The sequence below is a fragment of the Budorcas taxicolor genome, chromosome 5 (genome assembly GCF_023091745.1).
Source record: "Budorcas taxicolor isolate Tak-1 chromosome 5, Takin1.1, whole genome shotgun sequence".
Classification (NCBI taxonomy): domain Eukaryota; kingdom Metazoa; phylum Chordata; class Mammalia; order Artiodactyla; family Bovidae; genus Budorcas; species Budorcas taxicolor.
This window is the reverse complement of record NC_068914.1, coordinates 15,837,871-15,853,861: the sequence shown is the minus strand read 5'-3', so window position 1 is coordinate 15,853,861 and position 15,991 is coordinate 15,837,871. Positions and strand designations below refer to the sequence as shown.

At 40.1% G+C, this 15,991-nt stretch overlaps 1 protein-coding gene across 4 annotated transcripts in view; it reads left to right on the top strand.

The window, feature by feature from the left end:
- Window positions 1–203: 203 nt before the first annotated feature.
- The window catches only part of VCL (vinculin), a 111,997-nt gene continuing 96,209 nt past the window's right edge, over window positions 204–15,991 (top strand). For all 4 annotated transcript variants that reach the window (XM_052639390.1, XM_052639388.1, XM_052639389.1 and 1 more), the window contains exon 1: window positions 204–440. In XM_052639390.1, coding sequence (XP_052495350.1) covers window positions 273–440 — 168 coding nt within the window. In that variant the 5' untranslated portion in view covers window positions 204–272. The remainder of the gene's footprint in view (window positions 441–15,991) is intronic.

Genomic DNA, 15,991 nt, shown 5'->3' with positions numbered 1-15,991 from the left:
TCCCTTGGGAATGGGGGCGGGGCGGGGTCTTGGCGGCGCGGTTGCGGGGGCGGAGCATATCAAAGAGGGACCAATAGGAGTGGAGGCCTGGGTCTGAACGGCGCTTCCATTGGGCGCGGCGACGCGAGCGGGCGGGGCGCCCGTGAGGCTGGTTACGCTGAGGGAAGCCCCGACTCAGTAGTCGCTGCTCCGAGTCCGTCTCCGTGCGGCTTCCCGGCCCCTGGTTCTCAGTTCTCTGTAGCCCGCGGTTCGCCGCCCCGCTCGCCGCCGCGATGCCGGTGTTTCATACGCGCACGATTGAGAGCATTCTGGAGCCGGTGGCGCAGCAGATCTCGCACCTGGTGATTATGCACGAGGAAGGCGAGGTGGACGGCAAAGCTATCCCTGACCTCACCGCGCCTGTGGCCGCCGTGCAGGCGGCGGTCAGCAACCTCGTTCGGGTGAGCGCGCTGGGCCTGGGATGGGGAACGGGGGCGGGAGACGTTCCTGGGGTCCTGGCTCGCCTTACGGTTCCCGGTCACTGCCTGTGAGTTTGCGCGTGGACTAGGGAGCCAGATCGCCTCAGATTTGAATGTTGACTCCCCCGCTGTCTGACCTTGAGCGAGCCCTCGGGCCTCTCTGAGCTTCAGTCTCCTCATCTATAAAATGGGGACAATCCTAATAATGCCTGCCTCGCGGGTTTCTTGTGAACATTCAGTGAGGTGGTATTTATAAAGTGCCTAGCGCAGCTTATTACCTGTAGTAAGCGCTCAGTAAATGGTAGGTGTTAGGATGTCTGATAGCCCCTTTCCTTCAGCTGGCTGTCGCCCCTCCCGTTGACAGCCTTGCTCTCAGCTCCTTTTTAGGCCTGCCCAGCCTGGCCTCTGGGTTGGCGGGCTCCTCTACTGACTCCCTGCCTCTGCTTCCAGGGCTTCTTAAATAGGAGCCACGTTGTTCTGATACTTCTGCCCCTCACCTTGAAACCTGCCTCACCCACCACCCCTCCCCAGAGCTCCGCGGGTCCGGCCCTTTTGTCCACTTGTCTTACTGACCCCTCCTGTCTGTCTCCTCCCTTCCTGAGGAGTCTACTTCTGCTCACACCTCTGGCACTCACAAACGCCGGGTGACTTCTTTATGCAGTAATTCGTGAGCACGAATCCCTTTCCCCATTTCGCTTAACCCCGCTGCTTTTCATTCCCGCCCCCACCCCCAACTCCTGTGGAGATTTCCACCTGGCTTTACCTGCTGTCACACGACTTCCTCCCCCTGGGGCCTTTCCAGACTCGGGGGCCCTCCTCCTCGGCCCCTCCTCCTGACAGGAAGCAAGATGGAGCTGCCGGGAGAGGCCTGTGGAATCTGGGATCTGCGGCCCCTGCCGGAGAAAAGAACGGGGCGTGTCCTCCCCAAGCCACAACTTTCCTAGATGGCTAAGTGGCTCCGCAGACCCCTGTCGCCCACAGCGGTGACTCGTAACTGAGGTGGTTCCTGGAGGAGGCGGAGCCCGCTTCTGAAATGGGAAAAGAGGTGCTGTGCCCAGTCTCCTAAAACCCCGCTGGCTAATATCACACTTTTCTTTCCCACCCTGGGTGGGTGACTCAGAAGGCTGGTGCCTGTGAGAAGCAACTTCGGAAAAAGTTCATAAGGCTTCCCCACCGAGCGGTGTAAATATTGTGTGTCAGGGTAGTTAGGAGGCTGGGCGGCCACTGTGGGTCTGGGTGCGGCTTGGGCTGCTTATCTGATTAGAGCACTTTAATGTACTTCAGCTGCTGAAAGTCTTCCTCAGTCTTCAGGGGCCCAGTTCAGGAGACAGTTCAGGAGACTGGTAACTAGGAAGACACTACTGACCAAATTCCCCATCTGTTTTCCCTGTAGATTTAGTTAGACTGTATTCAGGAAGAATACTGTGTTCATTCAAAATGTCTAGTTCTACATTGTTTTTATTTTTTTTATAACTAATTTTAATCTAAGGCTCCAGAGCACATTCTTATGTAGTGTTGTCTAACATGGCTGCATTCCAGGCCTCCATTTTTCAACAAATAGGAAACAATGTAAAGAGACAAGGTAATAGTGTCCCTCCAAGGAGTACTTCAGGAAATGAAATCTTAAAACCACATGTTGCACTTGGAACAGAGCTGGTGTAGTCTAGGGGCTGATATCTGGCTAGGCTATTTAGAGAAAAGTTATTTATGAGCTTCAGTGCATGAATTAATAAGAATTGAATGTCTGTTGTATAGGGAACATTTTAATAAATCAGGTTTTCAGGTTGAAATGTGCATTAGAATCACCAGTGGGGCTTTTTAGAAATAAAGATGTCCAGCTCCCATCCCAGACTTACTGAGGAGGTTGGGTCAAGGTCTTTGTGTTTTTAAGAAGCTCCATAGGTGGCTGTTATACAGTCCCTTAGTAAACATTGTAATAGATTCTGTAAGACAAACACAAAAGAAACGAGGGCAGTGATAAGCTAAAAACAAAATTATTTATTATTACATACTTTCCACAAAAGAAGAAATTTGATAGGAGTTAGCAGAGAGAAAGTGAGGAGGATTGTGTTGATAAATAGTGGTGAACAAAAGTACTTGTGATTAAGTCACTTCCAGATTACAGCAAGTAGATTATCTTGACTCGCTCAGGGAGGCAAGGTGGAGAGAAACTGGAGCTGAAGTTGGTGCATGCTGTATGGGCAGTTTAACAGAAGTCCAATAAAATGAAAAAGAATGGAAGGGAGAGGATAAGAGTGTGTGAGGGAAACTGTATAGATTGTGTTCTGGGGAGCCCAGAGGATTTACCCATCGCTTGGAATTCTGGGAGTCTGTTGTGGCCCTTGGGTATATGCTACTGAATATTGTGATGAATTGTGTACATGTATCAAGTTCCTAACTAGATTGTCTCATATGATATGTATGTGCTCCCCAGTTCCTACCCTTAAATTGGCACATGGGATGGCTTGATATTGTTGAAGGAAGGAAGGAACTATGGGAAGGCAGATAAATTAGAAGACTAAAGATTGGTTGGTCATGAAGAAAATGAGAGGACTTTGGGTTTGGCAGGCAAAATGGAGCAGGAAATAGGACTATATTAGAAATACAGTAGAAGAAGAATTAGTAGAGCCTGATAATAGAACTCTCAGGGAAGAAATGTGATGTTCCTCTAATGAATCTGATTTTTGAACAAGTATTCCAAAATGTATGCAACTCACATTTCTTTCAGTTACCTTGGGAGGCTATATCCCTATTCCAATGTTTCTCTTTGGGATTTTTTTTTTTTTTTTTTTTTTACAGATTGTATGCATACAAATACATTTGTTTTATTTTGGTCAAGAAAATTTTGTCTGAAGTAGGTATTACTTAACCTTACTACCATTTTTGAGTCTAAAGTGACTTGAATATTTCCAAAATGAAAATATACCCAATGATGATGAAATTCTGCATTGTTAAGCAGTGGTCACCCACTTATCAGATCGGTATTTATTGAGAACCCCCTTTTAACATCAAAGCAGTATTATGTTGGCCAGAGTAAGTATAATATTGGATTGAAAGTCATAAGTGGCCCAGAGAAAGTGAAGTATGGAAGTTCAGAGGAAGATGAGGTCACTTTTCTTGAGAACATGGGGAAGACTGCATGGAGAAGGTAGCCTCTGAACTGGCCTTAAAGAAGGTGGTATTTGAACATTTAAAGATGTGGTAAGAAAGCCATTATAGGTAGAAAGAACTACCTAAACATAGGGGATAGAATTACTGAGAATCTGAGGGAGGACCAAGTTTTGACTTAGGGAATCATTAAGCAAAACATTTGGATTTGCAATTTTTCATGTAATTTGTTAAATAAAAGTAGTCTGGTCACTTTATATATGTATCATCACAATTGAGTGATCACTTTTACTCCACCCTTAGAGAGAGGGTAGGATGAGGTTATTTACATGTCCTTTTTTCTAGTGAATAAGATCATTTTTTAAAAAACAGCTTTGTTGGTATATAATTTACATACCATACAATTCACTCATTTAAAGTGTACAGTTCAGTGTTTCTCAGTGTATTTATAGAATTGTACAACATCTCCAGAGACTAATATCAGGACATTTTTGTTCCCTCAGAAAGAAACTTCATACCCATTACATTCACTGATTTTCTCCCATCCCCTAATACCCCAGCCTTAGGCAACCATCAGTTTGCTTTCAGTCTTTATGGATTTGCACATTTTGGACATTTCGTGTAAATGGAATCATAAAATATGTGGCCTCTTGTGTCTGACTTTTCACTTAGCATAATGTTTTCATCTGTGGTGTAGTATGTGTCAGAAATTCATTCCTTTTTGTTGCTGAATAATATTCCATTGTATAAAATAAGGCCATTTTAAACACAGAGTGATTCTAATGCAGTAATAAAACAAGGAAGGGACCTAGGAGAAAGAAGGGTGGGAAAGGAAAAATGGAGGAGGGGTACAAGTTCTAAAAGCAATGTGAAAAATTCAGAAGTCTTAGGCTGTCTTTGTTGTAGCATGGTATATAAGTTTTTCTTTGTTCCCATTGAAGTGGCCCATAGAAATCTGAGTCTTTGTGACCGTAAAGTCATGCCAGTTTTGTTAATGGGGTTCATACACTTTGCCTTCTCCATTGCATCTGAGGGCATGTGTTGTAATTACTCCTGGGGCTCATGAAATATTTATTTTGGGAGTTTTGTGGCTTTGACTTTTATGAGCTTCACCCATATATCATACCCTGTTGGGACCAGCTCTGGGACAAACAGCAGCACTGTCTTTAAACTGATAGATGGGAAAGACTGTTCTGTTCTTAAAAAGAAATCAGCAGTGTATTTTGTTGTTAATACGTTACCTGTATTAACATCTTAAATTATTCCTACTTTAATTTCTTTCGGTTGATGTTGGACTTACTTCATTTAAAATAAATAGCAATGTTTGGGTGACAGGGCTATGGGTGATTTTTCTCTTAATATTCTGTATTTTCTAATTTTTAAAATGAAAATATTCATTCCTATATTAAGGAGAAGTTAAGGTAAATAATAAGAATGTATAATTCTTTATAGTTTATAAAATGCTTTCATATAAACATGTGTATAATCTCATAGCAATCCTTTAAGGTAGATATTGCTATGGTCCTAATTTTACAGATGAAGATACTGTAAATCAGTTAAGTAACCTGCCTACAGTGGCACAGCTGCTTAGTGGTGGAGCTTGGACTCGAACTCAGTTTCTCTCACTCTGGACCCTCTGCCTTTTTCACTTTACCGTGCTGTGTTCCCTTGTCCTGGATCTGGCAAGATTATTTGTTTAAAGCCTCGCTTTGGCATGGCCTGTGTGAAGGGTATATATTAAAAAAAATGATGTGAAGGTAGCGTTCTGTTTCACAGCGACATTTAATTCTGCAGCTTAAAAAAAAATAGATACAGATAGTACAAAAGTATCTATGTCTGTAAAAGATAAAGACTTTTTCTAGTGTATTTAGCTGCTTAGCTTGAAGTCTATTAGAACTAAATAGTATTTAAAGTAGGTTTGTAGGATTTCTTTATATTTAAATAGTGTTTAAAGTAGGCTTGTGGGTTCTTGGGGAATTATGAAGTTTCATTTGGAACAGATCAAAAGAGATATACAAATGGGACTTAAATCTGCTCATGACTGAGAGAATGAAAGTTTTGGAGACTGTGTTTCTACAACTGTGTTTATAATTTTAGTGGAGTCCCAATAAGTATTTGTTTATATGTACTGACACCATAGAAAGTTGGGCTTTTCTAAAGCTGTTTTATAAATAGCACTGGTATAACAGTGGATACAATAAAAGTTATTTTATATTTCATGGACAAAATAAAAGTTATTTTATATTCTATGGACAAAATAAAAGGTAAAGTTCTGTGCTGTCAACCACAGTATCCTATGCTGACTCCTTTTGCCCTTGTCAGGAGTAAGGACAGCTTTAAGGCAACTGCTTTTATGGATATGGGACTAATTTGGATTTTAATATTTCTTGTATATTTGTTAAAAGAGTAGTCTGGTAATTTTATATACTTAATTACTGGTCATTTTTACACACACACACACACACATAATACTTATGTTTTATATGTATCACAACTGAGAGGGTCATTATTTTAAAAGTTTTCTGACAACTTCCTGGTCTTTTGCTGGCACACCTTGAAAGAGGGTACCATGGGAACATCTTAATTATCCACAGTATACAGCAGCATAACATGTATTGTTTTTCTCTTTTGACAGCCATCATACTTGGTCAGTATTTGTCTTCACTGGGTTGAAGGTTTCTCAATGGCAGGGACCATGTCTGTGTGTTTGCTTCTTTATTTCCAGTGTCAAGTTGGTAATAGGTATGAAATAAACTTAAAAAATACTAAATACATAGCATTCATTTTTTATGCACAAAATATTATAATAGGAATTTTTGTGTGGCAAATATCTTCCATCCCCAGCTTTTAAACATCTAGTGTACTGAATTTGAACAGTCTCTTCAAATTTATAATAGGCCTCATCTGAAACAAGTAGAATGTATACTGAGAGGGAGGAATGAATGGCTAACTGCCCATTGTTTGAGATAACAAAAGTGTTAGGCTATTTTGGGTTGTGGTTCTCTGTTTCAGAGTCATTTCAACTATGCAGGCCACTTACTAAATTCATAATGTGCGAATATGTTGCCTCCTGTCTGAAAGTGGCATTGAGATTTTGCATTCTTTTTGAACTCTTTTTGTCTTTTAAAAATTTAACATTTCAGTCCAGGGGTTGATATATTGTTTGGAGCTCTGCTAGTTACAGTGCAGTATCATACCATGAGTCATCAATGCCTCATTAAAAGATTTTTATTTCCTTGAACTATATGGCAGAAGACAAAGATTTCAGAAAGTTGATCTGCTTCTTTTTTGTGTTTTGGCTCATCTGCGGCCCAACTTTTTCAGTGATCCTTATGTCATGGTCACGACGGTGGGGTATATTTTTACATAATAAACCAGCATTAGAGCAATATCAAAAGAAGTAGCAGTATGGAAAGAGCAAATGTCAGAGATCAGTTGGTATCCCAGCAAGTTTTCTCTCTAGGATAATGCTCTGTGCTCAGGACTCTTGCTGAGAAAGGGTCATTCTGTCAGTTCATGTTGCTTTCAGGCCAGTCTGCTTTTAAATCTTCCCATATAGAAAGGACTAAAAGAAGAAAACAAACTTTAGCCTTGACTTTTTTAAGCTCCAACAGCCTTCAGTGCTATGTAGTATAAATATTTCAGAGTGAGCTTTAAGGGGTAAAGTTCATATCTGTAATAAGACTCTGAAACACCCAGAGATGAAAGTTTATATATGTGAGGAAGTACCTTCCATTGGAGGCTTTCATCTGTCTTTCTGTTACTTGTCTGGACCTGTAGAATCCTTACAGTATACATTTGGGTATATTGGGCCACACAGACAGTTAAGTTCAGATAACATAAGTTTTGAGTTATCTAGGTGACTACTCCTCTGATTTTTTTTCTGTAATTTTCTTATTCAGTTTCTGTTGGGAATGGTTATGAGAGGAAGGCTATCTTACCTATTTCTCCTTAATAATTTACAAAAAAGTTAATTAGGGAAGGAAGTTGAAATAAATATATAAGTAGAGGATTTTTGTTCATTTATATTTTTAACATAGTTAAAACTGTTTCATCTTTCATTTAAAATAATACTAGTGAATAGTATACTATCAATAATTATTTTTTGTCATGCTGAGCCTTCATATAGTCTTTCAAAAAGAACAGTTTTTCTTGTTACAAAAGTAGTATACTTTTTATTGTTGAAATTTACAAAAATCTATAGTCACAGTCTTCTTACAGAGTTTCTCAGCCTTTTCCAGTCTTTTACCTCTACTCCAAACCAATTTGTTTCCACAGACATAAATACAAACTTAACTATATATAGGTGCACCAGTTCTTATCCCTTTTCCAACACTAACACCCCTCCTCTCAAACCATTTAATTCACTTTCCTGCTCAAAAATTTGCAAACAAAAGCAAGGAAACTCAGTCTGTTATAACTACCCAGGATTTTCACTGCCGTGTGCTGTTTGGGGAGCCATAATGCTTAGCTAACAGCTCTTTAAGTGAGTGGTGAATGAAATAAGTTCAAAATAATGGGCTGGGTCCGGAAAGAACTTCTAATCTCAACATCCTCTTTAAAGATATGGGGTCTTTACACTGAATAAGTTTGTGCATTATATGTACACAAAGGGATAAGGTATGATAGAGTAATGAATAAAAGAGGACTTGTATAATTAGATACGGGCAGTTAGGGAGTCCTTGCTTTCTTTCCAGTCCCTTGGTAAAACTTTGTAGATCTTTGCCTGCATTGAATGACTTGGTATTCTCTTCTGCTCTTAAATGTTGCTGTATACAAATGCCTATGTAATCACAAAGATAAACAGATTCATAAATATTACATTGTGTTGGTTACATAATTGGAACTTTAGATTCCAAAAACTGTTACTTCTATCAGAAGTCAGCTTATTGGATTGGTATGAATGTGGGATGTGTGTATGTATAGAGGATGAGAGGTAGTGAATCTTGGAGCTAAAAATGTTTTACAAGTATTGTTAAGTTGCAGAAAATAGAGTCGTGGCCCTTAGAGAATTTCCCACTGATAAGATTTCCAGTTGAATGATTTTTAAAGGGAAAGTGGCTGAATTTCATTGCAGTTGGCCACAGTCCAAGCCAAAGTCATTCCTTCTTTTGAAATAAGCTTAACTTTATTCCCATAGGTAGGCTTTCTGTGAAGAAAGAAAAATGGTATATTTGTTCTTAGATTTGAAAGTTGAGGGACAACTAGCAACTTATTTAGCTTCCCTGTATTTCCAGCCTTCTCTCTGTCCCCACCCCATCCCTGGAGAACTAGGTCATCTTTTATCTGTAAGGTGGACAACATGTTTCTATTCATTTAATTCAAATAGATAAGCATATCTGAATGTGCTGGTAAATTTCTAGTAACACTCAATTTTCTTATTCTATGGCTGTCACCCAACAGCAAAATTAGTTATCAGACTCTTAGCTATGCACATTGCCTGGTGTTCTGAATGATTTGCTGTCATTCAGTCACTAAGTTGTGTCCAACTCATTGTCATCTTATGGATCACAGTATGCCAGGCTTCCCTGTCCTTCTATTTCCCAGAGTTTGCTCAAATTCATGTCCATTGAGTCAGTCATGCCATCCAACCATCTCATCCTTGGTTGTCCGCTTTCTCCTCCTGCCCTCAATCTTTCCCAGCATCAGGGTCTTTTTTCATGAGTTGGTTCTTCACATCAGATGGCCAAGTATTGGAGCTTCAGCTTCAGCATCAGTCCTTCCAGTTAATATTCAGGATTGACTAGTCCTTTAGGATTGACTAGTTTCATCTCCTTGCTGTCCAAGGGACTCTCAAGAGAAGTCTCCAGTGCCACAATTCAAAAGCATCCATTCTTTGGCACTCAGCCTTCTTTATGGTCCAACTCTCAGATAGGGTCTGTGGCCTCAAATTGTTAAAACACAGGTGAAATTTATGATCTTATAAAAGATGTAGCTTATCTACATTCTCCATGCATCAAATTGTTGTGGAATTTAAATTATTTACTTTAAAGGGTTGTGTGTTGGTAACAATAGTTTTTATTCCTTGGAGCCATGGAGAAAATGTGAGTGGTCTAGCAGCAGAATGCTCAGGTGGTATGCCCCCAGTTAGGAAAAGAACTGAGCGTTGGCTTCAGCTTCCCTCTTCCTGTGATTCTCAAGGCACAGTGGGTATTCGTTTCCTTAAAGCCGGGTGCTGCTTGTGGGCCATCACATGGGCTGTTCCCTCTGTCTGAGCTACTCTTTACTTGGATTTTGAAGTAAAGCTGTTCTTTACTTTGATCATTTCTGTTAATCCTCGACTTCCATATTAAATATCAGCTTTTTAGGGTTGACTCTAAAAAGTCAAAGGTTGACCTCCTTGACTCTGCCTTCAAAACTATGTTAGGTCCCTCTATCATATGATTATTTTTTTCTTGATTGTGCTTTTTAGAATTGTAACTCATTATTTGTGTGACAATTACTTCTTTAACATCTTTCCACCTCTAGAGTCCCATGGGCAAATACTGGCTCGGCTGTGTTTGCCCCTGAATTTCCCGCATCCATAGAAGTGCTTGACACATAGAAGAGTCTTAAGGAATGATTGTTGAATGAACAAGAGGGAAGACCACTTGCTGCTTCCCTACCCCCAGACTGTTCTATGCTTTTTGGAAAAATGTATCTCACGCGTGGGTGAATCTTGGCAAAATTTAGCTGCCAATTAGGAAAGCAGCTGTAAATCATTGCTTAGCATGGGGTATTGCATGCAATAGGATCATCCAATTCATGTTTCCTGAATGAATAAATTCTAGGCATAGAGTCCTGGAGTGCAGATGGGGATAATCTTTTTCAGCATAGAATCATGCAGGGTATGTAAATGTAAATAAAAATATAGCATGGGTTTGGGATTCTCTATAGTTTTGATGCTTTGCAAATGAACAGCTTTGGCAATGAGCATCTAGTATGAGTTAGCAAATACCAAAATCAGAGTTTAGAAATAGATGTAAGGTACTCCCCTGGAGAAGGGTATGGCAACCCACTCCAGTGTTCTTGCCTTGCGAATCCCATGGACAGAGGAGCCTGGTGGGCTACAGTCCGTAGGCTCACGTAGAGTCAGACATAACTGAAGTGACTTAGCATGCATACACACACACAAGGTAATTCAGCCTAGAATATAATGGTTAAGAGTAAACTCTTAAGGTTTAAATCCTGCCATTGATTGATACCTACAACATATATAACATTGGGGAAAGTATTTAATTTCTGTTTCTCATAGTCCTCTGCTGTAAAACAAAGCTAATATTAGTATCTGACTTAGAGTGTAGTAGTGTGAAGATTAATGAGGTCATAAAAATGTTTAGAACTATGCCTGACAGGTAAGAGCTCAGTGAGTGTTAGATATATTAATATATTTTCACATGATTTTTAAGTCATATTTTAAACGTTAGTCTAATGAAAAGGCATTGTTGATTTTTTTTTTTTTTTAATGTCTAAGTATAACTCCTAACTTTGACTCAACAAGGCAAAGTGCCAGTGAAAGCGTTCCATAGAATTCCATATGTTGTGGAATATACAGTTTTATCAACTGTGGGGAAAATACATCTCACAGTTTAGGTGGCTGAGCCTTTGATTGCAAGTTTCTCGTGATGTAAATCAGACGTCTAAATTTATGATTGATATCTCTCCTTTATTTGGAGCAATAGTGAGGGTACCCACCCCAATTTAAAAGCAAAAATTGAAATTTAGGATTTGAGCTGTATTCCAAGCATTCATTATCCTATTTTCTAAAAAAGAGAAACACTGAAGGGGTAGTCACTAAAATAAATGGAATTGGCTCTTTACAGGTAGAGTTGAAAAGTATAATGCATTTGTGAGATAGAATTCATCTTGTTCTGGAACAGCCATATTGATTTAACAAATATTTCAGTTCAGTTCAGTTCAGTTGCTCAGTCATGTCCAACTCTTTGCAACCTCTTAATGACTACATGTTATGCTGGATACTGGAAAAGGTTAGCTTGAAAGGAAGGATAGAATCTCTTCAAATGTCCCATCAATATAAGAGTAATAGATGGACTTTCCGGTGAGTAAGAATCCACCTTCCAATGCAGAGGATGTGGGTTTGATCCCTGGTTGGAAAACTAGGATCCTACATGCCCTGGGACAGTTAAGCCCGTGTGCTGCAACTACTGAGCCCCTGTGCCGCACCAAAGACCCAGCACAGCCCTTCCCTCCCCCACCCGCTCCCTCCCCGCCAAAAGGAATAGTGAGTTAGAAAAAACTATATTATTTCTGGTGTTTCAGTGGTTTTCTGGAAATTTTTTAACATGCATATTTAGCTTCAAAGTCTTAAAATAATTGGCACCTTTACTGTGTACTTGAATAAAATGGCAAAGTATTTGTAATCCCACTGTCCCCTTATATATGGTTGTCTGAGATTTTGTTTCTCTCTTGATTTTTTTCACCCTGTAAATTAGATACTGTTGTTCTCTTATACTGTTGCCTTCCCCCTCATTTACCTATGTGTTCACCATTTTCTTTGTGATATAAGAGAAATGGTGAACAAATCTCCCTTCTTCCTGAAGTCTCTCCTTTACTAATATCTTTAGGTGTCTTTGGACAGTACACACTCTAGTTCTTTTATCTGAAAATATCTTTTATTGTGGCATCTTTTTTTTGAAAGATTGGATATACAAAACTAGGCAGGTAGTAATTTTTCTCTAGCACCTTTAAAATATTATTCCAGTGTTTTCTGCGTTCAAATCTACCATCGGTCTAATTGTTATTTTGCTCTAGATGATGATTTTTTTCCTTAGTGAGTTTTAAAGTCCTTATTTATCTTTCTTGGGATTTTTTGGTCTCCCTGATTTTGAGGATCAGTTTCTTTTATCAATGCTAGAAAATTCTTAATTATCATCTCTTTTGCCAAGAAAATGCACTGGTCATAGCAAACACCCTCTTCCAATAACACAAGAGAAGACTACACATGGACATCACCAGATGGTCAACACCGAAATCAGATTGATTATATTCTTTGCAGCCAAAGATGGAGAAGCTCTATACAGTCAACAAAAACAAGACCAGGAGCTGACTGTGGCTCAGATCATGAACTCCTTATTGCCAAATTCAGACTTAAATTGAAGAAAGTAGGGAAAACTGCTAGACCATTCAGGTATGACCTAAATCAAATCCCTTATGATTATACAGTGGAAGTGAGAAATAGATTTAAGGGCCTAGATCTGATAGATAGAGTGCCTGATGAACTATGGAATGAGGTTCGTGACACCGTACAGGAGACAGGGATCAAGACCATCCCCATGGGAAAGAAATGCAAAAAAGCAAAATGGCTGTCTAAGGAGGCCTTACAAATAGCTGTGAAAAGAAGAGAGGCGAAAAACAAAGGAGAAAAGGAAAGATATAAGCATCTGAATGCAGAGTTCCGAAGAATAGCAAGAAGAGATAAGAAAGCCTTCTTCAGTGATCAATGCAAAGAAATAGAGGAAAAGAACAGAATGGGAAAGACTAGAGATCTCTTCAAGAAAATTAGAGATACCAAGGGAACATTTCATGCAAAGATGGGCTCAATAAAGGACAGAAATGGTTTGGACCTAACAGAAGCAGAAGATATTAAGAAGAAGTGGCAACAATACACAGAAGAACTGTACCAAAAAGATCTTCACGACCCGGATAATCATGATGGTGTGATCACTCACCTAGAGCCAGACATCCTGGAATGTGAAGTCAAGTGGGCCTTAGAAAGCATCACTACAAACAAAGCTAGTGGAGGTGATGGAATTCCAGTTGAGCTGTTTCAAATCCTGAAAGATGATGCTGTGAAAGCGCTGCACTCAATATGCCAACAAATTCGGAAAACTCAGTAGTGGCCACAGGACTGGAAAAGGTCAGTTTTCATTCCAATCCCAAAGACAGGCAATGCCAAAGAATGCTCAAACTACTACACAGTTGGACTCATCTCACACGCTAGTAAAGTAATGCTCAAAATTCTCCAAGCCAGGCTTCAGCAATATGTGAACCGTGAACTTCCAGATGTTCAAGCTGGTTTTAGAAAAGGCAGAGGAATCAGAGATCAAATGGCCAACATCCGCTGGATCATGGAAAAAGCAACAGAGTTCCAGAAAAACATCTATTTCTGCTTGATTGACTATGCCAAAGCCTTTGACTGTGTGGATCACAATAAACTGTGGAAAATTCTGAAAGAGATGGGAATACCAGACCACCTGACCTGCCTCTTGAGAAATCTGTTTGCAGGTCAGGAAGCAACAGTTAGAACTGGACATGAAACAACAGACTGGTTCCAAATAGGAAAATGAGTACGTCAAGGCTGTATATTGTCACCCTGCTTATTTAACTTCTGTGCAGAGTACATCATGAGAAACGCTGGACTGGAAGAAACACAAGCTGGAATCAAGATTGCCAGGAGAAATATCAATAACCTCAGATATGCAGGTGACACCACGCTTATGGCAGAAAGTGAAGAGGAACTAAAAAGCCCCTTGAAGAAAGTGAAAGAGGAGAGGGAAAAGTTGGCTTAAAGCTCAACATTCGGAAAACGAAGATCATGGCATCCAGTCCCATCACTTCATGGGAAATAGATGGGGAAACCGTGGAAACAGTGTCAGACTTTATTTTTGGGGGCTCCAAAATCACTGCAGATGGTGACTGCAGCCATGAAATTAAAAGACGCTTACTCCTTGGAAGAAAAGTTATGACCAACCTAGATAGCATATTCAAAAGCAGAGACGTTACTTTGCCGACTAAGGTCCATCTAGTCAAGGCTATGGTTTTTCCTGTGGTCGTGTATGGATGTGAGAGTCGGACTGTGAAGAAGGCTGAGTGCCGAAGAATTGATGCTTTTGAACTGTGGTGGAGAAGACTCTTGAGAGTCCCTTGGACTGCAAGGAGATCAGCCCTGAGATTTCTTTGGAAGGAATGATGCTAAAGCTGAAACTCCAGTACTTTGGCCACCTCATGTGAAGAGTTGACTCATTGGAAAAGACTCTGATGCTGGGAGGGATTGGGGGCAGGAGGAGAAGGGGACGACCAAGGATGAGATGGCTGGATGGCATCAGACGTGAGTCTGAGTGAACTCTGGGAGTTGGTGATGGACAGGGAGACCTGGCGTGCTGCAATTCATGGGGTCGCAAAGAGTCGGACACGACTGAGCGACTGAACTGAACTGAATCATATCTTTGAATTTTTGCCTTTCTTCATTTTGTTCTCATCCTTTGGAAGTGTAGAGATTTTCTCACTCTATCCTCTGTATATCTGAACTGCTTATATTTTCCTATTTGTTATTTCTTCAGCTCTTCCAGTTCGTTCTCATTCAGCTGGGTCTAATATGCCATTTAGTTCAGCCATTGAGTTTTTAATTTAAATGGCAGTATTTCTCAGTTTTAGAATTGTATCTTTTTCAAAATCTTGTCAGTATTGGTAGTCTCTTGTTGTTTCATCATACTTTTTAAAAAAGATTGCTTTTATTTTCATTTTGTTTGATGAAAAACATCTTGGAGTGTAAGGAACTATGAGAGTAGAAAGGCAGTTATAAATGCCAGGAAAGCATTACTGTTGAAGTCACTGATTCGTTTTTTTTTTCCTCTTTAAAAAAATTTTATTGTAGTAAAATATACATAAAATTTACTGTATTAACTATTTTTAAGTATGTCGTTTTGTGGCATTAAGTACATTCACATTTTTCTTTAGCCATCAGCATGATCTCCAGAATCTTTTATTTTTCTCAGTTGGAACTTTGTACTCATTAAACCCTATCTCCCCATTTCTTTCTTTGGTAACTGCAATTCCACTCTCCATCCCACTTAATTTGACTTCTCTAGGTACCTTCAGTTCAGTTCAGTTCAGTTGCGTCCGACTTTTTGCGACCCCGTGAATCGCAGCACGCCAGGCCTCCCTGTCCGTCACCAACTCCCAGAGTTCACTCAGACTCACGTCCATCGAGTCCGTAATGCCATCCAGCCATCTCATCCTCTGTCGTCCCCTTCTCCTCCTGCCCCCAATCCCTCCCAGCATCAGAGTCTTTTCCAATGAGTCAACTCTTCGCATGAGGTGGCCAAAGTACTGGAGTTTCACCTTTTAGCATCATTCCAAGTATAAACATATAGTAAGAACAGTATTTGTTCTTTTGTGAGTGGCATATTTCACTTAGCAACGTATCTTTGGATTTCATCCATATTGTAGCAAGTGTCAAAATTTCCTTCCTTTGTAAGGCTGAATAATATTCCATTTTATCACATTTGGCTTCTAGCGTTTGACAAAGGTGAGTAATGCTGCTATTTCATCACACTTTTAATGCTTTCTGAGGTCTGGACTCTGTCCCCAAGGGGTATAAACTGACGAACTCATGGGGGACTGCAAACCCAACTTCTAATACAAGGGAGCAAACTTGCAATCAAAGTCTGAAGGACCTTTTAAAGAGTAAGGTGGAAAGAAGACAA